This window comes from Nothobranchius furzeri, chromosome 3 (assembly GCF_043380555.1).
Source record: "Nothobranchius furzeri strain GRZ-AD chromosome 3, NfurGRZ-RIMD1, whole genome shotgun sequence".
NCBI lineage: Eukaryota > Metazoa > Chordata > Actinopteri > Cyprinodontiformes > Nothobranchiidae > Nothobranchius > Nothobranchius furzeri.
The window spans coordinates 78,712,469-78,735,702 of record NC_091743.1 but is presented as its reverse complement, the minus strand read 5'-3'; the positions used below and the strand labels follow the sequence as shown (position 1 = coordinate 78,735,702).

At 45.3% G+C, this 23,234-nt stretch overlaps 1 protein-coding gene across 6 annotated transcripts in view; it reads right to left on the bottom strand.

The window, feature by feature from the left end:
* nisch (nischarin) overlaps positions 1–22,724 on the bottom strand; it is an 84,707-nt gene extending 61,983 nt beyond the window's left edge. For 2 of the 6 annotated variants that reach the window (XM_054733479.2, XM_054733484.2), the window contains exons 1-13: positions 22,506–22,724; positions 22,108–22,191; positions 21,723–21,905; positions 17,948–17,996; positions 17,424–17,587; positions 17,253–17,348; positions 15,079–15,174; positions 14,849–15,001; positions 10,758–10,826; positions 10,137–10,322; positions 9,733–9,861; positions 3,214–3,327; positions 2,969–3,056 (exon numbers count right to left, since the gene is read on the bottom strand). In XM_054733479.2, the coding sequence (XP_054589454.2) occupies positions 2,969–3,056; positions 3,214–3,327; positions 9,733–9,861; positions 10,137–10,322; positions 10,758–10,826; positions 14,849–15,001; positions 15,079–15,174; positions 17,253–17,348; positions 17,424–17,587; positions 17,948–17,996; positions 21,723–21,905; positions 22,108–22,191; positions 22,506–22,589 (1,495 nt within the window). In that variant the 5' untranslated portion in view covers positions 22,590–22,724. Of the gene's footprint in view, positions 1–1,811; positions 2,227–2,968; positions 3,057–3,213; positions 3,328–9,732; positions 9,862–10,136; positions 10,323–10,757; positions 10,827–14,848; positions 15,002–15,078; positions 15,175–17,252; positions 17,349–17,423; positions 17,588–17,947; positions 17,997–21,722; positions 21,906–22,107; positions 22,192–22,505 lie in introns of those variants that run through there. The other 4 variants (XM_054733489.2, XR_001572903.3, XM_054733473.2 and 1 more) reach the window with 4 other exon arrangements.
* Between the last annotated feature and the right edge of the window lie 510 nt (positions 22,725–23,234).

The following is a 23,234-nucleotide window of genomic DNA, read 5'->3' as shown; positions in this document are numbered from 1 at the left end:
TCTTCAGAGTCCTCCACAGACAGCTGAGATAAACAAATCAAGTTCCACTGTTTTCAGGAGTCCATGATGTGTCCAACTGGGTCTGTCCCGGAGGGGCATCCGGGAGCCCCTTCTCCCGTTCTCATCGTTGAAAAAATTTTATCAATCGCGTTGAGTGACCAACCGACGAGATCCATTTTAGTGATTTCAGTTTCCAGTTTCCAGAAAAAATGCAGAAGCAGCCGTGCACCCAGCACACAGAGACAGACAAAGGCCTTGAGGTTAAGATATGGAGGAGAGGAGGAAAAAAGCGTCTGCACCCTCCGAGAGCCAGAAGAAGAAGAAGAAGAGCCTTGAGGGTCGGTATCCAGCACATTTTAGTTGTAACCCTGCTTCAACACACCAGATTTCAATCAGCTGGGGTCACAAGTGATAATGCTGCTGGAATTCATAATTGCATCTTCTCAGCAGCAACACTGCAGGTGCTCTCCATGTCCAAAATGTGTTTAAGTCAAGTCCTTAGTCAACTTAAAGTTGCGCAAATTTTTCCTCTAAGTTTTTTTTTATAAATGCCAAAGTTTGCGTGGAAAGTTGCTTACGCAGTTTTCCGATCCTGTTTTGTGCGTAAGCAAGCTTTATAAATGAGGCCCCAGGTGATCAACAGGCTTCTGCAGCAATACATTCTCACACCCAAGACGTCAAAATATGACGCGTGACCAAGCCTCAATATATGACGATTCAGGACGCCCCAGCGCGTCAGGAGACGATGATCAGGGACAAACAGCTGATGCAGCGTCCCACAGCGTAGGTATCCGACGCCAGTGGTGAGACGGACATTAGAACTACTTGTGAACTACTTAACCTTCCCCTCACCCCAATCCTAACCTTAAGTTCACAGTTTATGGACCTTAATTAAGGTTAGAATTGGGGTGAGGGGAAGGTTAAATAGTCGAATAATGTCCGTGTGACTGCGCGCGTCAAACAGTGACGCCAGCGGAGCCACGTGAACCAGCGTGTCCCTGATCGTCGTCTCCTGATGCGCTGGGGCATCGCAAATCGTCATATATTGAGGCTTGGTCACACGCGTCATATTTTGACACCTTGGGTGTGAGAATGTGTTGTCTGCAGAGCCTGATGAGCTGCTGCACAGGTGACTCAGACACTGAATCTGGTGTGTTGGACCAGAGAAAACACTAAAACGTGCTGGATACCGGCCCTTGAGGCCCAAACTTGAATAGCCCTGCTCTATGGAAACCTCAGGCTTTGATTCTATTAAGCAGCTGTGGAATAGAGACCTGGAGCCTCATTTATCAAGCTTGCTTACGCACAAAATGGGGTCGGAAAACTGTGTAAGCAACTTTCCACGCAAACTTTGGGATTTGTGAAAGAAAACTTAGCAGAAAAATGTACACAACTTTAAGTTGACTAAGGACCTTGCTTACGCTCATGTTGGACATGGAGAGCACCTGCAGTGCTGCTGCTGAGAAGGATAAAATGATGAAATCCTGCAGCATTATCACTTGTACTGCTACGTTTTCACACAGAACAAGACCCCCCACACGCACACAAACGCGCGCGTACACTCACACAGCCTGAAGCACAGCATACAGAATACAGAATATCAGCAGGGTGATAGATTGAGACAGAATGTCATGCGCCTGTGACAGTGTGTGTCCTGTCACTGTGACCCAATTGATACTTGTACAGGGGAGATCTCCATTTGGCTGACTGGTTAACGTGCGTGACTTTCATTTGGGTGTCTGGGGATTGAATCCCGATTGGACCTTTTTTTTTTTATATCCGCCACAGATCTCTCTGAAGAACTCACAACATTGACGGCTTCAGCAACGCTGTGCCACTCCGTGGATTTTCTCTTACTTGTTTTGCAAAAGCACTTCCTTTCATTTCTCCACCTCACCCACAGGTACCTCAATTTCTACTTCTGTGAAATTGTGCCTCCTTGATCGGCCTTGATCTATGGTCGCCATGTCATTGGCGGAGCGCTGCAACAGCCGGCTTATGTATATGCATGAGATCCACAAGGCACTTTGCATTGACTATTTATGGCAGTAAGTGGACGTGGTGAGGGCGGGATGTGACTAAAATCCTGCATGGTGGCGCAGTTGTTAGCACTGTTGCCTCGCAGCAAGAAGGTTGCAGGTTTGAAACTCAGCTGTGGCCTTTCTGCGTGGAGTTGCATGTTCTCCCCATGCATGCGTGGGTTTCCTCCAGGTACTCCGGTTTCCCCTACAGATCACAACATGCCCTACAAGTTAAAAATTGTACGTCGCTTTGGATAAAAGCGTCTGCCAAATAAATAAACATAAACATAAAATGCAGCTGAGAAACATTCTTGTTAAGTCTCCGACTCATGAAGCAGATTGCGTGCAGCTGTGTGTACTCCATGTTTGATAGATCACAAACCTACTTGGCGTAAGTACTTTTTTTTTTTGCTGAGCTTAAATACGGTTTTAGTAAGGATTCTATGCAATGTTTGATAAATGAGACCCCCGGAGAAGAACATCAACCGCTTGGATTGGCAGAAAATTTGTGCTGGGACTTTTCCCAAGGTTACATCTATTTATGTACATAAATAACATTTCCAAATATTTCCATAGATCTTATGATACATCAGTTTGCATCCAGTGAATGTTTCCCACCCGTTCCAAACTCTGCTGTAAGTAAGACCTCCAAAGTAGCATTTTTTTTCATCAAATCTAGTCTTGTTAGATTATACAAATGTTTTGAAGTAGTATTCATTTGGTAATTCAAGACATCCTTGCAGTACAATTCTGTATGTCACCTTTGTTCTACCTTCTAAATGTTGATTCTTAACATCTGGATCTACACAAGAAATCTCATCTCTCAAGAAATAAGTATTAAAAAAATGTACACATTGATATACCTTGCTTTATGAAAGACAGTACTGTATGAGAAAAATGGCCGCTACTACTGTCTCCAAAAATCAGCCTGATGCATACATGATTACCTTGGCTGGGGCAGGCAGCCTGCTGGGCCGGGCTGGGGGAGGAGGAGGTGACAGGAAGAGTAGCAGAAAGTCTGGTCGCCTCACTAGCCTGACAACAGCAAAAGAAAAGAGGACCCAACTAAAACGTAAACTCTACATTCTAAAAGAAAATGTAGGCAGGTCTAATTAAAACTGAAGGAGAGGACTTCTAAGCTTCTAATGGTGGTCATAAGTAATGGCCGTCTACGTCAGCATGACAGCGGTACCTTTGTCTCACTGCTGCTCATCCGGTCTTTAGCTTCTTTAGCTTTCTGGATGGCTTTCAACACCTCCACTGTGTCCAGCTCCTTCTCTGTAGTCACCTTAAAGTCCAGACAAATCTGACAACATGACACACACACACACACACACACACAGTAATAATATTAGTGGTATTAGGAAAAACAATGATCTTTCAAAGTGCCAGACTGTGTGTACTATTTTCCGAGGCTCTCGGCCAGGTCATGTTTGTGAATGAGAACTTGTTCTCAATTTTTTTTATTTAAAAAATAAACATTAGAAAATACCTTAAAGATGTACCTGAGCAACAGTTGTCCAGATTATCTGAACACCAGGGGCCTCAACTCTAAAGCTGCTTACACACATATCGGGGTCTGAAAACTGCATAAGATCATCTGCTGCTGTGGCCCCAGACACTGGACCTCTCTCCCCCCGAGCCTGAGATCAGTGGACTCAGTGGTCTCCTTTAAAATCACATGTTGAGGCTTTGGTGGGACCTCCTCCTCATCCTCTACTTCCTCATGCTGTTGTTTCAGTCAGTTCTGTCCTCTTCTGGATCCTGTGATGACTTTTATTTTTTTATTTTTAAATCTTTTTAAACTTTTAGTAATGCTCTTGTAAAGAGTCTCATGATTTTATCTTGTGAGACGCTATATAAAAAGTTGCTTCTTCTTCCACTTCATGATTTCCAAAGAAAATCTTCATAAAAAATGTAGCGACTTTAACCTCTTGAACCCTAGGTCATTTTTCAGAGATTTTCTTTAAAAAGATATGCCCAAAATGATTTGAGTATATCTCATAAACTACAAGGTTTATTTGAGCTGTTTTGGTAGCAAATAAATGTAAGACTCTAAAAATTACTCCAAAAGTCTAAAAAGCAACACTTATGTCACTGATTGAGAGTAAAAGGATCTGGAACACAGCAGAAATGAGAACGAAAATCTGTTCTGCCTAAAAAAATCCACTTTATGATGTTAAAATTCCTTCTAAAATACCTAGTTGCAGCCTAAAACATCTAGAAATCCATAGAATAGGGTCTGAACATTTGCTGACTCAAAAATAAAGAAAAAAAGGAAGTATAGAAAAGTTAGAGAGGTTTTAGTTGATAGAAGTCCAGGTGGACCTCTTATGGACCATTTTGGGCAACTTTTGGCACAGTTTGTGCCATTTGGAAATTCTCAGTTTTTTTCTTTAAGTTCTTTTTTTCCTAATTTTTAACTTAAAAATAATGTTTTTGAGGATTTGGGGGGGAAATCCACCCAACATATATTTATCCATTCAAAATAAGGGAAAATCATAACGAGGAATTCATTTGACTCCTAATGGAGCAAATTTATTAACAACAACATTCAAAATAGAATTTTACATCAAGAAAACTGAGAAAACTGAAACATCATCATACATAAAAATCAAGTTGGCTATGAAAATGTAATGTGAATTATCACAGATTCTTTCCAGAGCAATGGAAAGAATCTGTGATAATTCCGATCCCCAAGAAAGCTCATGCAAAAGAACTGGGGGACTTTAGACCTGTGGCCCTTACATCAGTTCTGTGCAATTGCATGGAAAGGGTAGTGGGAGGACACTTGACAAAATTTATCTCAGACCAGCTGGATCCGCTACAATTTGCTTACAAGGCAAAATGTGGTGTAGAGGATGCAAGTCTCACACTTCTAAATGCTGTCACTAAACACATGGACTCTACACAACCATACACAAGAATCTTATTCATGGATTTTTCTTCTGCATTTAATACAGTAGACACCAGCCTTCTGCTGGAACAGCTTTCAGATCTCCATCTCCACACAACGCTGCTTTTATGGAGCCACAACTTTTTGAAAGGCAGGCCACAACAAGTGTTTTTAAGAGGATTTTAATCCACGAAAAGTGTCATTAGCATTGGACTGCCACAAGGCTTTTTGTCTCCAGTGCTTTTGTCAGTCTACACAAACAACATCCGGTGCCATAGTGAGAGAATGGCCCTTTATAAGTATGCAGACGACATGGCACTGGTGGCATCAGTGAAGACATCGGAGGACATGTCTAAATATCAGCAGGCGGTCAGCAATCTGGTCCAGACATTTGAAGACTTTCACCTGGGGCTGAATATCTAAAAAACTAAAGAAATGTGCTGTGGGGCAGTCAGTGAGGCAGACACATCCCTGTTCGAACCCCTCAGCATACAGGGTCAGCCTGTGGAGCAGGTTCAGTCATTCCAGTATCTGGGAACAGAAATTGATGACCACCTGTCCTTTGCAAATCACAGCAACGGTGTCTACAAGAAAGCGCTGCAAAGACTCCACCTGCTAACCCCTTCTTTCCACCGGAGCCGTCAGCAGCACGTTACTGCAGCAGCACGTCTTGCTCGCGTAAGCTGCTGCTTGGCCCTTCCCACGAGACGCGAAGCAGCAGGGGAGCAGCTGTCACCGACAGAGCATGAAGTCACACGAGTGACTTCGTCAGTAAACACAACAACAAGCAGGAGAGAACTACAACATGGCTCCAAAATGTTTGTGTTTTATGTTCTGTCTGTTTTATAATCGCCAATACGGACCTGAAAAACAAAGGAGACTGCTAGCTAGGTGATAACTTCTCACGGGGCCGCACAGTTAGTAACCTTTTTTAAAGTAAAGCAACCGGAAGGCAGTACGTTCTTTATTCTGAAAATCTTGGGAGCTTCGCTCCGTTTCCACGTCCGATTTCCTGTCTTTCCTTCCCCAAAAATGTCGAACTCGACCCGTTTCAGAGGCATCGCGCGTAGAAAATAGAACCGGCGCGTAAGGGCCGCGGCATGCTGCTCCTGAGACGCGGCCGACTCGCGCTGCTGACGGCTGCTGACGGCTCTGGTGGAAAGAAGTGGTAAGGAAGCTAAGAGCACTCAATGTGAACAAGGACATCCTAACAATTGTATATAAATCACTGATTGAATCCATTCTAACGTCCAATATTACAGCTTGGTATAACTTTCTCACAGTTAAACACAAAACACAACTCTCTCGCATTGTTAAATTAGGCAGCAAAATTACAGGTTCACCTCAGATCCCACTTTCTGTTCTTCACGAGCGAGCAGTGCACAGGAAGGCTACCCTGATCAGTGCAGACTCAACCCATCCATCGAACCCACATTTTCAGTTACTTCCATCAGGAAGGAGGTTCAGGGTTCCAAGAAAGCTGTCTATAAGAAATCATTTGTTCCCACCGCAATTACAATTTAGAATTCTTAAAGTTTTATTTTTTTTACACTGTTAACATTCTAATACCTTTTAATTGTCTTTTTATACATTTGTGTGAATGGGATATGGATTGTATTGTAAGGTGAGCCATGTCAAAGGTGAATTTCTGCCTCAGTTTGTGATAGACAATAAAGTTTATCTATCTACAAATTACTCACTGTCAGAGCTGCACAAACACATTTATGGTTTCCACTTAGTAAAGATGAGCTTGGGGCTTTTCCTTTCCTTGGGTTTGGAGCAGAAGAAGATGGGCGTGGCCATGCCTGTGGCCGAGCGAAGGATACCTGTCCAGGTGATGGTGGTTTGTACTCCTAATCCATTTCATCGCTATTCACTGTAAAGCCGCATGGGAAAAAAAAACATGATGTAAAAACATATCCATTCACAACAACACTTGAGAAAAAGATCTTTTTGAACAGAGAAAATAAGCTAAAATGCTGATGTGGACAGGATTATGTAGACAAATAACAGAAAATATATATATTTTGGTAAATATATTAGTAATTTTTATACAAAAACCAAAGTTTATGTCATAACATTATATTCATTTACAATAAGAAGGAGAAAAAGACCTATTTGAAGAGAGAAAATGAGCAATATGCTTATTTGGACAGGATTATGTACATAAATAAAGAATATATACATTATTTGGTGAATATATCCATAATTTTACACAAAATCAAAGTTTATATAGTAAATTTGTACTCATTTACAATAACAGAGTAAAAAAGACTTATTTGAAAAACTAAAACAAGCCCAACTGATGATGTAGACAGGATTATGTACATAAATAACTACATATATTAATATATATTATTTGGTAAATTTATCAGTAATTTTATACCAAATCAAATAAAATAGTTAAGGGAAATGGGTTACATACCTTTCTGAAGAAGGGATTTCATAATCCAGGTCACTACTGTCCTGATCTGTGCAGACTAAATCCTCATGAGAAGATGCATCCACCGGACACGTTAGCGCCGCCATCATCAGCTAACACATCCAGGACCTCTTTAGTGGTGAAAAACTTCTTGTTTTTTCCAGCCATTGTAAAAATAAGATGTCGACAAAACCAGCAAACTACCTGAAAAGCTCCTCTCGTCAATAAATGCTAGCGAGAGAGTCAGCGCTGCAGGTAAACACTCCCTCGTGCGTCATGCGCACATGGCACACAAGAGATACGTGCGACGATATGTAACGTCCAAAAGGGTCCATTTTCACCTATATATTGATCAACATAATAACCTTTCATCTACAGCATAAATCCACTTTCTATTTGGCCTTCCAAATCCAGAAGGTTCTGTTCAGCGCAAGTTGACAGTCCATTTAGACAAAACATTCACACAAACATTCTCTCCCAAGGTCCGACACACTGCATGGACACCAGACATCAACATGAACAAGTGAAGACTCCATGACTTTTACAACTCATAAGCTTAAATAATCATATGTGATGAATAAACAAGCTTTTTAAATTAAAAGTTTGAATAATCTGTGCTTAAATAAATGAAGTTTAAATGAATATTGCTCTTACAACGATCCATTTATATCACAAATCACTATGTGTTTGATTTAACAAGTTAATCATTGTTTACACTCATACACATTTCAATAAGATTCATGTTAAGGTTAAAAACATCTTTGTATCTGAGGAGGGCATGGCTTTCTGAGGGATGTTGGTAAACACTCAGAAATGTGTAAAATTCTGATTTGCCAAACTTGCCCGGAAATCATAAAGTAGCTTAATAAAACAAGAATTACTTCCTGATTAATTCAGTTTCCAGCTGAACCCCGATTCGGCCAAATCGGGAAAGAAGCCTTTTTGAAACCATCTCCTTTGACCTTCAGTCAAAGCCTTTCTGCGACGATGCAAGTGTTTACAGACACAACAGCTCTTTTCAGAGCTACTTCACACCTAATCTGCAGACCCTGGGTTGCATCTCATGGCCGGGGAAGTTGAACTCAGAGGATGCTACTAATGTTTGAGTATTGTGGTTTCGACGTCCACTGACATCACCACTCTGACCGCAAACCTCCAGACCGCCGGGAGCAACTCATACAAGGGTACCGTAAGCCTGCACACTGGTGTCTGATGAGGTTTTATGAATAAACAACTCTCTAGTTTATAACAAACAACAAATTCTTTTACACCCAGATTTCACAATTTCTCTCAGATACAAAGAACGGTTGCTACGACATCTAGCTTCCATCACAACACCTCACATCCACCACACCACATCTCATTATTCATATCTTGTCATGTATAAATTATTAGTTTAGGAAAAATAATTAAATTCATTTTACAAACTATATACTGACTCTGTCTGAATTAATACGAAGTGTGTTTATGGTCCCTGAAGAAGCAAAGAACCCTAGAATCTTCTGATCAAACATTCAAAGATCAATCAGATTGATATTTCATATTTGTATGGAATATCACATCTTATTGGTCATATGTATTAAATGTTACAGATATCTCAGGATCCCATTGGACAATTTGTGTGGTTCAAACCACGCCTTAAAGCTCTGAGCCAATAGAATCAAGTGGTGTTGCGTTTCATTGTATCCAAACTGAAACAACAAGACCAGGAGCTCCTCAAGGGGTGAGCCAATCTTCTGGTTAAGATGGCGTCGCGGACTTCTAACTCGCCTGTAGGGAGCAAAACACGGCAAAAACAGTGAGGAATGAGTTCGTTTTGACTGTGGGAAAATGGATTACACGAATCGAGTGGATTTTTTACCGGAACACGGATTATGATCACAAATCAGCAAAGGTAAGACAGACTTTAGGCTGCTGACTGCCGATAAAGAGCTGTGCTGTTCTCTGTTTGATCGCGGCTGGCTTTGTGAGTTTTTGTAAGGTACAGAAATGATACTTATATTGTTTGAAAGAAGAGAATCGTGGCTTTATTTTTGGGTGGCTGGCTTTCTGGATAGGATCGTATTTTATTGTCACTGTTGTGTGTTTTCCTCAGGCTTTGCTTGATATGTGGAGTCAGTGATTTTTTACTTCCGGTTTATTTAAAGGCTCATTGTGTGAATTAGGTGTCGCTGAGGTGGAAAACAATGTTTTTATTGTTTAGACTAGCTTCTTCCCGTTATGTACATGTGTAGTTTGCTTATATTGGTGAACAGTAAGTATGGTTTTGGAATGACTTTGAAACCAGAAGTAGTTCAGGACCCGGTACTGGGTCCTTTGGGTTTAAGAGGTTAAGAAAACTGGACCAGGCATAAGCACATTCTAGCACATAAACTGCATTTATGGTGGCCTACCTCTGCAGCCCGGTCTCCGAACTGTGTCAAAACCTTTGTTCTGTAGTCCGGAATGATGCATACAGGGTTACTGGAAAGGTTCAGTATCTCCAAACAGGGTAAAGATCCAATATTCTTGATTTCTTCCAGCTGAAAAAATAAAAGTCACACTGGTGAGTCTCTAGTGGTTTCTGTCTCTAAAATTTTATTTGTCTTTATTCAAACTTTTTTAATGTGTGTACAGCAATTTGGTTTGCCTTCTGGCAGTTAGAAGGTGCTATATAAATAAAGATGATGACGACGATGATGAAAGACTTCAGGTCCAGAAATATGAGAATAATGAATTTATACTGAAAATAAAGGGAGCCGAGAGAGACAATAAAGAATTCCATGTTTAATGACTTGTGTAATGAACATTTTCTTACCTGGGCCACCTGGTTGTGGCTGAGGTCTAGGTTGACTAGAGAGTAGAGCTTTGAGAGGCCACTAAGTCTCTCCAGCTGGTTCCCAGCCAGGCTCAAGGTTTTAATGTTCCCCAGACAGGTGTGAGCAGCATTCAGAGCTTTTAGGCTGTTGTAGGACAGATCCACATGGACCAGGTTGTACAGATGCTAAAACCAAAAACCAAAAGTAAGAAACTGACCCAATAACAGCAGAAGATCTTCAGTCTGCAGAAACTTCATTCAACTAGCCTAGAGATCCAGACCAACCATAGCAGCTCAGTCTAGCCATGCCCCATTCTAGTGTCTGCAGGTCTACCATTGGCTTTAACAACTTATGTTTGTTGGGCGGGCTTAATGCTAGGTCTGAGACAGAGAAATAGAACAAATATGGTGTTGGCACAGTCAAGGCGCTCTTTTGAAATGGCTTTAGCATCAACTTTGGATTTTTTAGACTTGAGTTTTTCTTTGACACTTGAGCAGATAGAGGTACTTGAGTCCCTTACTACGAAAAAGGTTGTATTTGCTTCGCCAATGGTGCAAACAAAAACATTAAAATAACATTTTAAACAGTTTTACTACAAAAGACACTGAGCCGATCCATACCTGAAGGTTCTCGACCAAGGAAAGATGGTTGTAGCTCAGATCCAAAAACTCCACTTTAGAGATTAGCTTCTACAACAGACAATGTGGGGAGCTTTCTCAAATCAAGCATAAAAATGCAAAAATACCAAGCTTTTACACTGTGTGTTTTGATGCCTTCAGTGATAATCTCCCAATGTAAATGGTCATGAAAATAAAGACAACACATTGAATGAGAAGGTGTGTTCAAACTTTTCGCCTGTATTGTACAAGTGCTTGTCATTAAATTAGAATATCATAAAAAAATTATTTCAGTAATTCCATTAAAAAAACAAAACTTGTACATTAGTCATTCATTATACATAGATTGATATATTTCAGATGTTTATTTTGTTAATGTTGATGATTTTAACTCACAACTAATGAAAATCCCAAATTCAGTATCTCAGAATATTAGAATATTGTGAAAAAGTTGAAAATAGAAGACCCCTGGTGCCAAACTTTAATCAGCTAATTAACTCAAAACGTCTGCAAAAGCCTTTATGTGGTCTATCAGTCTAGTTCTGTAGGCTACACAATCATGGGAAAGACTGCTGACTTGACAGTTGTCCAAAAGACGACCACTGACACAAGGAGGGCAATACACAAAAACTAATTGCTAAAGATGGCTGTTCACAGAGCTGTGTCCAATTAATAGAGAGGCGAAGGGAAGGACAAGATGTGGTAGAAAAAGTGTACAACAACAGAGATAACTGCATCCTGAAGAGGATTTTGAAACAAAACCCATTCGAAAATGCGGAGGAGACCGAGAGTGGACTGCAGCTGGAGTCAGTGCTTCAAGAACCACCACACAGACGTATGCAAGACACGGATTTCAGCTGTCGCATTCCTTGTGTCAAGCCACTTTTTGAACAAGAGTCAGCGTCAGAAGGATCTCACCTGGGTTAAAGATAAATAGTAAAATGTAGCGTAGTGGATTTAGCTACACTTATTAATTGATCAATAAGATGTGGTATTGAATTATCAATCTGATTGACCATCTCCTCCAGCTCAGAGCCCGTAACCACACGCAGATTCTTCCAGCAAAACCCACTCTGGTGAGGTCCTCGAGCCGAATGGCCTTGGTGCGGTGCCAGCTCACCCTCAGAGCTGGACAAGTTCACAAGGCAGGGCGCAGAGTAATCCATCTGACATCTCGGAGCCACTGGGTCACAGCCCGACGTCTCACGCACCGGCTACCTCGCTTTCCCCGTCTTCTGCGATGCTTCCTTCTCGAGCTGGGGCGGACAGAAGGCCGACAAATCACGGCCGGGGGGGAGAGAGCACACGGGCAGTACAAACAGCAACGCCATCCGTGAGGTTCCCAGCGCGCAGCGCCCGCTATATCAACAGGAGGACGAAGCCTCAGCAGCGCAGCTCGATCGTAAGTCACCAGAGAAGCCACACCGTTCAGAAAAAGCCTCAGAAACAACAAAAGTGCATAAAAGCCAATAAAACGCCAGGTTCCATTGCGTGAAGAAGACGAGCAGCTCGCTGCGTGCACCCTCACAAGCGCCATCTTGAACTCACTCACTCACTTTTGTTCTTAGCTTTCTTTTAACTAATTCATTTAAATGTTCTTTTAACTAAATTTAATCTCATTGGCATTTTATTGTTCTCACAAATGTCTATTTCTTATTTTAATGTTTTTATGACTTGCTACTTTTATCTTTGTTGCTTTTCTTGTCCAGCGCCTTGGGCCCTCTTTGAGGGTGGTGGAAAGCACTATATACATAAAACTTGATTGATTGATTGATTGATTGAGTCACTGACTACTCTCAGTGTCTTCGCAGTAATCATCATACTAAGCAAGTATGTCAGCTTGCTTCCCACACCAAACCTTCCGTCAGGAATCTTGGTGTGACCTTTGACCCAGCTCTCAGCCTGGATTCTCATGTCAGTTCTCTTGTTCGCTCTGCCTTCTTCCATCTCAGGAACATTGCTAAGCCGAGTCCCATTCTGTCCCGCTCTGAACTTGAGACAGTTCTCCACACCTTCATCTCCTCATGCTTAGACTACTGTAACTCTCTTTTCACGTGACTGAGCAGAACCTCCCTGAACCGTCTACAGGTGGTTCAGAATGCCTGTGCTCGGCTTCTGACCAAGTCCTTCAAACACACCCACATCACCCCGCTTCTCCTCCAGCTTCACTGGCTGCCAGTCAACTTCAGGGTTCATTTCTAGATCCTGGTTCTGGTCTATAGGGCCTTACATGGACAAGCACCATCTTACATGGGTGATCTTCTCAGTCCCTACACACCCAGCAGGTCCCTGAGGTCCAGTGACAAAAGCCTACTGGTTGTGCAACGCACCAGGCTAAAGACCAAAGGTGACAGATCATTTGCTGCTGTGGCCCCCAGACTCTGGAACTCTCTCCCCCTGAGCCTGAGATCAGTGGACTCAGTGGTCTCCTTTAAACTCACCTGTTCAGGCTTTGGTGGGACCTTCATCACCCTCTCCTTATTCTGCTCTTATTCAACCTTTCCCAGGATCCATTGATTTCCCTTTTTCCTAATCATTTTCTCTCTCTCTTTCCTTACATTTTTTTGTTTCTCACTGTAAACATATTTTTAATAGTTTTCGAAATCTTTTTATATCTACATTTTTTGTTTTTGTTTTTGTGAAGCACCTCGTGATTTTTATCTTGAGAGGCGATATAGAAAAGATAGTCTTCTTTTTCTTCTTCTTCAGATGACTGTCAAATTTATTTTGCTGTTACTCCACCCAACACCCTTCAGACTCTACTGGACTGCCTCTCAGAAAGCAAACTCTGGCTTTCTGCAAGCTTCTTACACTTAAACAATAAAACTTATTTCAACCAAGAAATCACAATAATACTGCACCTAATCTATCTGCTGCCCCTATTAGCTTTCAGTCTTTTGTCTTTAGTCTAGTTACGAAGCTGGACGATGAGCTGACTTGAACACTGCACATACACGCCACTATCAAGTCATGTTTCTTTCAGTTGTGCCATTTAACCCCATTGAAAAAGGTTTCCTTGTTTGTCACCTAGTTTCTCAACCAACTCTCACAGACGCGCACATATTACATGGATTCTATTGGCTGCCCGTCTCCTTTTGCATGAATTTTAAAGGTAGGGTGTTGGTTTATCGTTTAAGATCCTTCTTGCCCAGGATCCTCTCTGACATCATTAATCCTTCTGTCCCACAACGGTCTTTGCGAACCGCTGAACTCTCACCATTAACTGTACCTGGTGCACGATATAAAGCCTTCTTGCATGCTGTCCCTAAGCTGTGGAATAGTGGTGTGCCATGGCTTTGCCTGTCACATCTTCCTTACACGAAAAACAGGTAACTGACCTTTTGTAATAAAAAGTTGTAATTTGTAAAGATGTTCCGTGAGTGCTATGTCTAAAGATAGTTTATCGCACAGAGTTTTTGTTCTTCTCACGTGTGACATATATGTCATACTGTACAGCCCTGGTGTGTGTGTGTGTGTGTGTGTGTGTGTGTGTGTGTGTGTGTGTGTGTGTGTGTGTGTGTGTGCGTGCGTGCGTGCGTGCGTGCGTGCGTGCGTGCGTGTGTGCGTGTGTGTGTGTGCTGAACTAAATAGCAGTATGTATTCTTCCATTCTGGGCTAATTTCTGTGACATGTCCATAGAGTGAGACCTGAATGTGTTTTATGCCTTTGGAAATAAATAAGACAAAAGGCTGACTGGTCTCTCTTATGGGCCATTCCCATCTGTACCGGGTCGGCCCGGGCCGGGTAGCGTAGGTTGTTTATATATCTGGGTAGCCTGGTATTTTTCCGGGCCAACCAAGGCTCATTCTCAGCCCTCTTCTCGAGGGGGTCTGCTTCAGGCCGACCAGGGCCAACACACCCACTGCTGACAGCAAATTCACACCTTCCATTAGAGCAAGCCTCTGATTGGTGGGTAGAATCAGCCCACATGGGCTTAAGACAAGGATGTGTGGAATCAACCGGGCCAGGCTGGGGCCGACTGGGGCTACCCGGCCCGGGTCGACCCGGTATAGATGGGAATGGCCCATTATTGTGTGTCTCCAACGTTCCCATGAAAATTTTCCACAATTGCACTGGGCAGCAGATGCACTCACCACGGAGTTGTCAATGTTGCTGATGCAGTTATGGCTTAGGTCCAGAGTAGTCAGGTTTGTCCACATGGGAATGACCGCTGTGACAGGACACCTAGACTCCACACCCTCGGGCTCCCACTGGGAAAACTCACTAGCCTCCGGCACCAGGACCACCTGGGTAAAAGTTACAAAGTTCATGTCAGGTTAAACATCCCGAGAAACGGTCACACCTAGTTTCAAAGAGAATGTACCATCATGGATTCTGTAGAGCGATGAATGCTCATGGTGGCCAGACTGGACCTGAGAGTTGGCAGACCCAAGATCTGCCGAGAGTTGCAGTCGCTGATCTGGAAGAGACATCAGTTCGACTTCATCACAAACATGACTGATTTGTTCAGTGAGCTGAAACAGCAGGATGTGCAGTCAGTTAAAACCCGTGACCCAGAGACTTCCGGTTTTAGCTCATGGAGTAGTCGGTTGCATGGAAGCTGCTGTCCTACTTAAACTCTGAGAATCCAGTCCAAACTCAACATTCTGCGCTTCTTTGTCGACGACTCTGCAGATAAAAGGGGAAAAAACACTCCTGGCCAGCAGAGACGCACGCAGAGAAAATGCTGCTACAAAAAGGTCTCTTAAGGACAAAGGTATTCAAACACCTTTTGCCAGTATGAGGATCCATTCGTCATCAGGAATGAACATCTATTCCAGTGCACGCGAAACCTAAAACAGGCTGAAGAAACATGAAATTTGAGCAGATGACAGTTGGTGTGCTCCTGTCATGATCATGCCCAGGGGTCTCATTTATCAAACATTGCGTAGAATCCTTACTAAAACCGTACTTAAGCTCAGCAAAAAAAATGTACTTATGCCAAGTAGGTTTGTGATCTATCAAACATGAGTACGCACAGCTGCACGCAATCCCCGCTTCATAAATCGGAGACTAACGAGAAAGTTTCTCAGCTGCATTTTAGTCACATCCCGCCCTCACCACGCCCACTTACTGCCATAAATGGTCAATGCAAAGTGCCTTGTGGATCTCATGCATATACATAAGCCGGCTTGTTGCAGCGCTCCGCCAATGGCGATGGAGGCCGTAGATCAAGGCAGATCAAGGAAGCGCTATTTCACAGAAGCAGAAATTGAGGTAGTGTGTGTGGGGTCTTGTTCTGTGTGAAAATGAAGCGGTACAAGTGATAATGCTGCAGGATTTCATAATTTTATCCTTCTCAGCAGCAGCACTGCAGGTGCTCTCCATGTCCAAAATGTGCGTAAGCCAGGTCCTTAGTCAACTTAAAGTTGAGCACATTTTTCCACTAAGTATATTTTCATAAATCCCAAAGTTCAGTGGAAAGTTGCTTATGGAGTTTTCCGACCCCGTTTAGTGCGTAAGCAAGCTTGATAAATGAGGCCCCTGACGTCTGTGTGTTTTCCTGTCTCCCTGCAGCAACAGTAATCTAAGCTTATTAATTCCACCTGTGCTGCTCCCTTTTTAAGCACCTGGCTCCTTCTGCTCAGTGCGAGATTGTCTGCTGCCTTGTCAGTCGGTTGAGCGTTTAAACCCGTCTGCCCGCCTACTGCCCAACCTCTGCTGCCTATCGCCTTAGTCCCTGTCTGGACCGGAGTAATCATCTTTATCGGCAGCCCTCACCACAGAACGCTGCTGCTGTTTTCAGGAGGCCACGCTGCCCGGAACCGACTCCAGCAGGTCCAGATCGCTGTACCAAATCCGTAAATAAACATTTTAAAACTTTCTCTGTTGTATGGCTGTTGTTGGATCCGGCTGATCGATACTAGGTCTGACCGTGACAGTACGATCTTGCCTTTAACATGGATCTGCAGCCAAGCACCGAATGGTGCACTAAGGTAGAAGGTTCTATCACTATCTCACACCAAAGAGCACAGCTGGCCTTTTAACATTTGAGCTGCAGCCGTCGTCCTTCCCCTCCGAGCGGGCCAATGTAGCCTACACTATCTCTCTCCTGTCAGGTCAAGCCAAGCAGTGGGGAACAGCCGCATGGGAGAGCAATGCTGCCATCTGCGGGTCATTCCAGGAATTCTCTGAGGAATTAAAGAGGGTTTTTGATCCAGTTCGCCCTGAACGAGAGGCAGCTCGGGGTATGTTCTCCCTCAAACAGGGGCTAAGACCAGTGACGGAATATATTTTAGACTTTCATGCTCTAATGTCCAGCAGTCGCTGGAATAATGATGCCTTATTTGATGCATTTTAATAAGGACTGTCTGAAAGAATCAAGGATGAGTTGGCGGCCAGAGATCCGCCCAGATCGCTCCAAGCCCTGGAACAACTGGATACCCGGATTGACCTGCGGCTCAGGGAACGGAGGAGAGAGAGACTGAGTTACGTCCCCCTCCGTACCCCCCCACCCCCCCACCCCCCCGGTGTGTGTTTGTTTTCAGGTGAGTTTACCTCTAATTGCAACAGTGATTTAAAGATGGACAGGTCAAAGGGCAGACTGCTCTCCTGGATATTACTGGTTCCCACTGGACCTCTGGTCCCAAAAATCTGATGAGGAGAGAAAGACCCAGTGAGACCAGTCCCTGCTGAGACAGTGAGGTATTTTAACCAAAGGTTTGTGACCTTAAGGTAGCGCAGCCTGCAGGTGAAGTCCAGGATGTGTCCCAGGTCGGTTTTGGCGTCTCCATTGAAGCAGGTGGGATTGGCGAGGCGGAGCTGCTGTGAGATGGAGTAAAGCTGCAACGGATGAAGAGAAAACACCTCGCCCGCCTGTAGCAGTTGTTCTCCTACAGCAAGAAGAGATGTTCATTATGAACATGATTAATCTGACAATCAGCTGGTCAATGCTGGCCAGAACCAGAACTCCATAGCTCCTGCACAATCCCAGCACCCTCTCCAGAACCTTCGCAGGGAGGCTGCGTTTTTCTTTGGACTTGAGCAAAAAGTCTGATTTCTTTCAGTGTTTGGGGCCAGGTTAATGGTCACGTCTGTGTTGTAGAATGCTGATTAAAGAATCTAAGTCTTGTAGTTTATTATTATATAAGATGGACTCTTGTTGGCTTAGGTGGAAAACCAGCAGGCTGGACATCTATGGTTCTACAGCAGAAAACATCTGGCTGATGGCCTTTGTTATGACAGTTTCTAACCTTTATGGAACAGCTCCTCTGCCAGCGCTGCCGTGATGCCATTAATCTCCTGAAAGAGACAAAGTTATTTCAACTTTAAACAGCTGCCGATTCTGGTTTCAACACTATTTCAAATGAGAGTTCAACCCAGCAATAGGGTGACCAGATCCCTCTCCCCAGCCACTTGGGCCAGCTCCTCTGGGGGAATCCCAATGTAATCCCTGGCCAGGTGAGAGACATAGTCCCTCCAACATGTCCTCGGTCTACCTTTAGGCCTCCTTCCGGTTGGACGTGCCCGGAAAAGCTCACCAGGGAGGCGTCCAGGAGGCATCCTGACCAGATGCCCGAGCCAACAGAGCCCAGGGACTCAGATCCCACCAGGCAGCCACCGAGATTAATCAGGCAGATGCCAAAAATCTTAAACCCCCTGACCTGGGAGCCGCAAACACTCAGGCAGACCAAGGCACCACACTCCACACCAAGTGTGGCAGCGGAAGGGGAGGCGAAGATGTGTAGCAGCAAAAGAAGTACCAGGAGAGGGGAGGAGTCAAAGACCCCACCTGACATATACAGTCATACACAAACACAGTCACACACTCCCTCCCTCATGCTCTCCCATACAACCTACAACCCAAGACATACAAAAATGCATGCCAGACACCCACTCATGCTCCCCATACACACCCTATTCACTCAGGGCCTGGTACTACTTCACAAAGGGTACAACCATCAATGTTCGGAGTTCGACCTTTCCTGCTGGGGTGCTGATGAGCAGGCTCCCCTGCCCAACGCCGAGCAAAGTGACCAACCACCCCAGACCCCAGACAGACGGCCAGATCCCCCTCCTATCCTCCAGCCCCGGGAAGCCAAGCGACAACAGAGGTGCGCTAAGACCCCCTAGTCTCCCCCCCCCTGCTCCAATACAGTGTTGGTGCGTGTTGATGAGGTGTGGTGAGCAGTGCAAGCATCGTCTGGCCTACGCCAGCTGATGCTACTACACCACCCCTCTTCCCCCCCACAGTCCTCTGTGTCTAAGTGCAGTTTAAAATTGGAAGTGGGCACCGGCACTTGGGATGAAGCTGAAAGATCCCCTTGCCAGATGCCGTTGAATGTGCTCACTCCCAAGGCCCTAAGTGTGTGTTTGTGTGGAATGTCGTTGGTGGAAGTGTTTAATGTGCAAATAAAATTGGGGGGCAGGTTGCCACAGGAATGCGGAAATGGGGTCCATACCCGCACCCCCTGACTTGTCCATCCCCCAAGGTCCTATGTGCATGTTTGTGTGATGATGTGAGGGAGCAGGAGGAGAAAAATGTGTGTGGGGATGGGGAGGAATGGCTGGTTGGCCTAAGCCATCCAGGGAGCCAGCTCCCCCACTGGCCCCAATAGGCACCTCTGTTGCCAAAATGCCACCCAGGGCATGGAGACCCCAGCCCATCTTGCCAGGTCCCAAAGCAGCAGCATCGCAGAGCTCCATGGAGTCCGAGGGAACCAACACAGCCCCACCCCAGCAGAATATCTACTCCCATCCCTGCATTTGCACAGCTTCCAGAATATATAACACTCCCCCTCCCCCATGATGGGACCACAGAGGAGCCAAGGTCTACCTGAAGCCACTAAACCCGGGTCAGGCACTGCCACATGTTCCCGCCTTCTTCCCTGCAGCATACATGTCAAGACCCGACCCCCAAGGCCCTGCCCAGATCCCCACACAGGGCCGGTCACCACCACACCCCGAGCCCCCAGGCCCCCACCCAGACCCACTTAGGGGCAATGCAGCCACCAGGCAGCAACCCATGGCCGCCGCCAAGGCCCCCAAAGGGCCCTACTAACAACCGCCAGTAGTCCACCCCCCAAGGTGCTGGTTCTCATCCCAGCTGCTTCACACTCAGCTGTGAACCGCTCCAGCGAAAGCTGGAGATCCCGTTCAGATGAAGCCAACAGGACTACATCATCTGCAAAAAGCAGAGACCTGATGCTCAGGCCACCAAAACGGATGTCCTCCACACCTTGGCTTCACGTAGAAATCCTGTCCATAAAGGTTATGAACAGAATCGGTGTCAAAGGGCAGCCTTGGCGGAGTCCAACTCTCACTGGGAACGAGCCCGACTTACTGCCGGCAATGCGGACCAAGCTCTGACACCGGTCATACAGGGACCTAACAACCCGTATCAGAGGGCCTGGTGCCCCATACTCCCGGACTACCCCCCACAGGGTCCCCCGAGGGGCACGGTCAAACACCTTCTCCAAATCCACAAAACACATGTAGACTGATTGGGCAAATTCCCACATACCCTCCAGGATCCCCCTAAGGGTATAGAGCTGGTCCAGTGTTCCACGGCAGGACAAAAACCACATTGCTCCTCCTGAATCTGAGGTTCAACAATCCGACAGACCCTCCTCACCAAAACCCCTGAATAGACCTTACCAGGAAGGCTCAGGAGTGTGATCCCCTGTAGTTGGAACACACCCTGCGTTTCCCCTTTTTAAATAAGGGAACCACCACCCCAGTCTGCCAGTCCAGTGGGACTACCCCCAATGTCCACGCAATATTGCAGAGCCGTGTCAGCCAACATAGCCCCACAACATCCAGAGCCTTAAGGAACTCCGGGCGGATCTCATCCACCCCGGAAGCCTTGCCACAGAGGAGCTTTTTAACCTCCTCAGTAACCTCAGCACCAGAGATTTGAGAGGCCAACCCAAAGTCCCCAGACTCTGCTTCCTCACTGGAAGATGTGTCGGTGGGATTGAGGAGGTCTTCGAAGTATTCTGCCCACCGATCCACAATGTCCTGAGTAGAGGTCAGCAGCACACCGTCCCCACTATAGATAGTGTTGGTAGCGCACTGCTTTCCCCCCCCCTGAGGCACCGGATGGTGGACCAGGATCTCCTCGAAGCCATGCAGAAGTCTTGCTTCATGGTCTCACCAAACTCCTCCAATGCCCGGGTTTTTGCCTCGGCGACCACCCGAGCCGCGTTCCGCTTGGACTGCCGTTACCCATCAGCTGCCTCTGGAGTCCCACAAGCCAAAAAAACCTGATAGGACTCTGTCTTCAGCTTGAAACAATCCCTAACCGCCGGTGTCCACCAGCGGGTTCGGCGGTTGCCGCCACGACAGGCACCGACGATCCTGCGACCACCGCTCCGGTTGGCCGCCTTAACAATGGAGTGCCGGAACAGGGTCCATTCAGACTCAATGTCCCCCGCCTCCCCCGGAACATTTTGGAAGTTCTGTCGGAAGTGGGAATTGAAGCTCCTTCTGACAGGAGACTCTTTTTTCTTTAAGTGTTTTTCTCCCCAGAAGAAGCTACAATGATGTTCTGCTGAGCTGTGGTAGCCTCATGGACGGGGCCATCGGCTAGCACATTGCTGCTAACCACTTAAACATTCTCCCTCTCCTGATAATAACATTTAACTTTCTTTGACGTTGAATGTGCTACTACTAGTTTACCCATTTAATTATAGATTCACTAGAATAAATACAATAAAGTTTATCTCTCACCAAATAGAATATTTACTAAGAAATCACAATGTAACCATAGCAACACTACTTGGTGTGTGTGTGTGTGTGTGTGTGTGTGTGTGTGTGTGTGTGTGTGTGTGTGTGTGTGTGCGTGTGTGCGTGTGTGCGTGTGGTCTTCTCCAACCCCAGTGAGTCGTGGTGGATGGCTGCTTATACTAAGCCAGGATCCTCTGGAGGTTTCTTCCTGTTAAAGGGGGGTTTTCCTCTCCACTGTCGCTGCATGCTTGCTTAGTATGAGGATTGCTGTAAAGACTCTGACACTAGTCAGTGACTCACATAGAGGTGAAAGTGCAGGAAAACGTTGAGTGCAGTGGGCATGGCCTCTGGAAACTGTTGAAGCAGCATCTGTAAGTAGAGCTCCAGTTCCTTCTGACGCCGCTCCACCAAAGACCTCGAGTTCTTTCCCAAAATCTTCTTAGGAGGAAGGAGCTGACGGTCAACCTTTTTCTCTACAGTCAGCTGGAAAGACACACACACACACACACACACACGCACACGCACGCACGCACACACACATTAGGCTCCTTGTTAGGGTTGAGTCAGGCTCATCATGACCCAGATGAGAATGCTTCCACACAAACTGTAGTTGTGTGATTCAGACATGACCTCCCTTTTAAGCTCCTGTTGTTTGTGTCAGCGTGAGGGTAACAACCATCTTTACCTTCTCATGGAGCTCATAAAAGTCGCTGTAGCGATGCTTCACCGTCCATCTGTGGTGTCCATCTGTCACATCCATCACATAAACCTGAAACATCACACAGCTGATCATATATCCACCTTCTGCCCACTCACGTACAGATGAACAATAGCGACGTCCATCAAAGGTAAACCCGTCTGTTTGTGGTATAGCTCAAATATTTACAACAACGGACGTAAGACCAGACGGTCCTACGCGTTTGGATGAATCTGGACGTCCCAGCATGTCAGCAGTAGAAGACAGAGAGATGAAAGTCGTGTTGGGCGCGGCCTGGGACACAATCATCTTACTAACACCATAAAAAAAGATCAGTCGGTGCTGCTAGCAGACTAGCTGCACCCCGGAGCCGGTCCGGTTCTTACCGTGTAGTTTTCTACCAGCTCCGAACCGACCACACACACCCTCCTCTCCGGAACCTCCTCTGGAAACGGACCCGATTCCATCATCGCGACATGAAATACCAACAAACTACAATGTAAACAAACTCTTCTTTAAAACGACGTCACAGGATATCCACGAGTCTCCTCCTTCCGTCGCCATGTTTGTCATGATGACTGTTTCAAAATAAACTTTATTATCTGCTTGACAAGCAGGAAGCCTGACATGCTGGCGAAGGTTCGAAGTCATACAGGTCATGGTAATCCAATGGGTTCAGATGAAGGCAGCTGGACTCCTTTGGTTTCTTGGAAGACGTTTCACTTCTCATCCGGGGAGCTTTATCAGTTCAGCCTGGAATCTGGGAGAGTCAAGCTTATATGCTGTAGCTGTCTGTTATTTAACGAGCAGAAACTACTCTGAGTACCCCTCCTCTCTACCCCTGATGAGTCGTTTTGTTAATTAGATGCAGGAAGATGTGACCTAGACTGAAGCTGCTTAGGTATGAAGTCCAAAGCTGCATTATAGGTACTGGAAAGGTGAAATCTAAGCCCCACCCCTATTTAAAGTAGGGTTTTCATGTTTGACATAGATAGCTTCTTTTTCTCCTCTCTCACACCATCTATCTTCTCTGTCCAGAATGTGTCCCTTGTCCTTCAGGTGTAGGTGGACTGCAGCGTGTTGATCTGAAGAGTGGCTCTCCAGTGTTGTGCCAT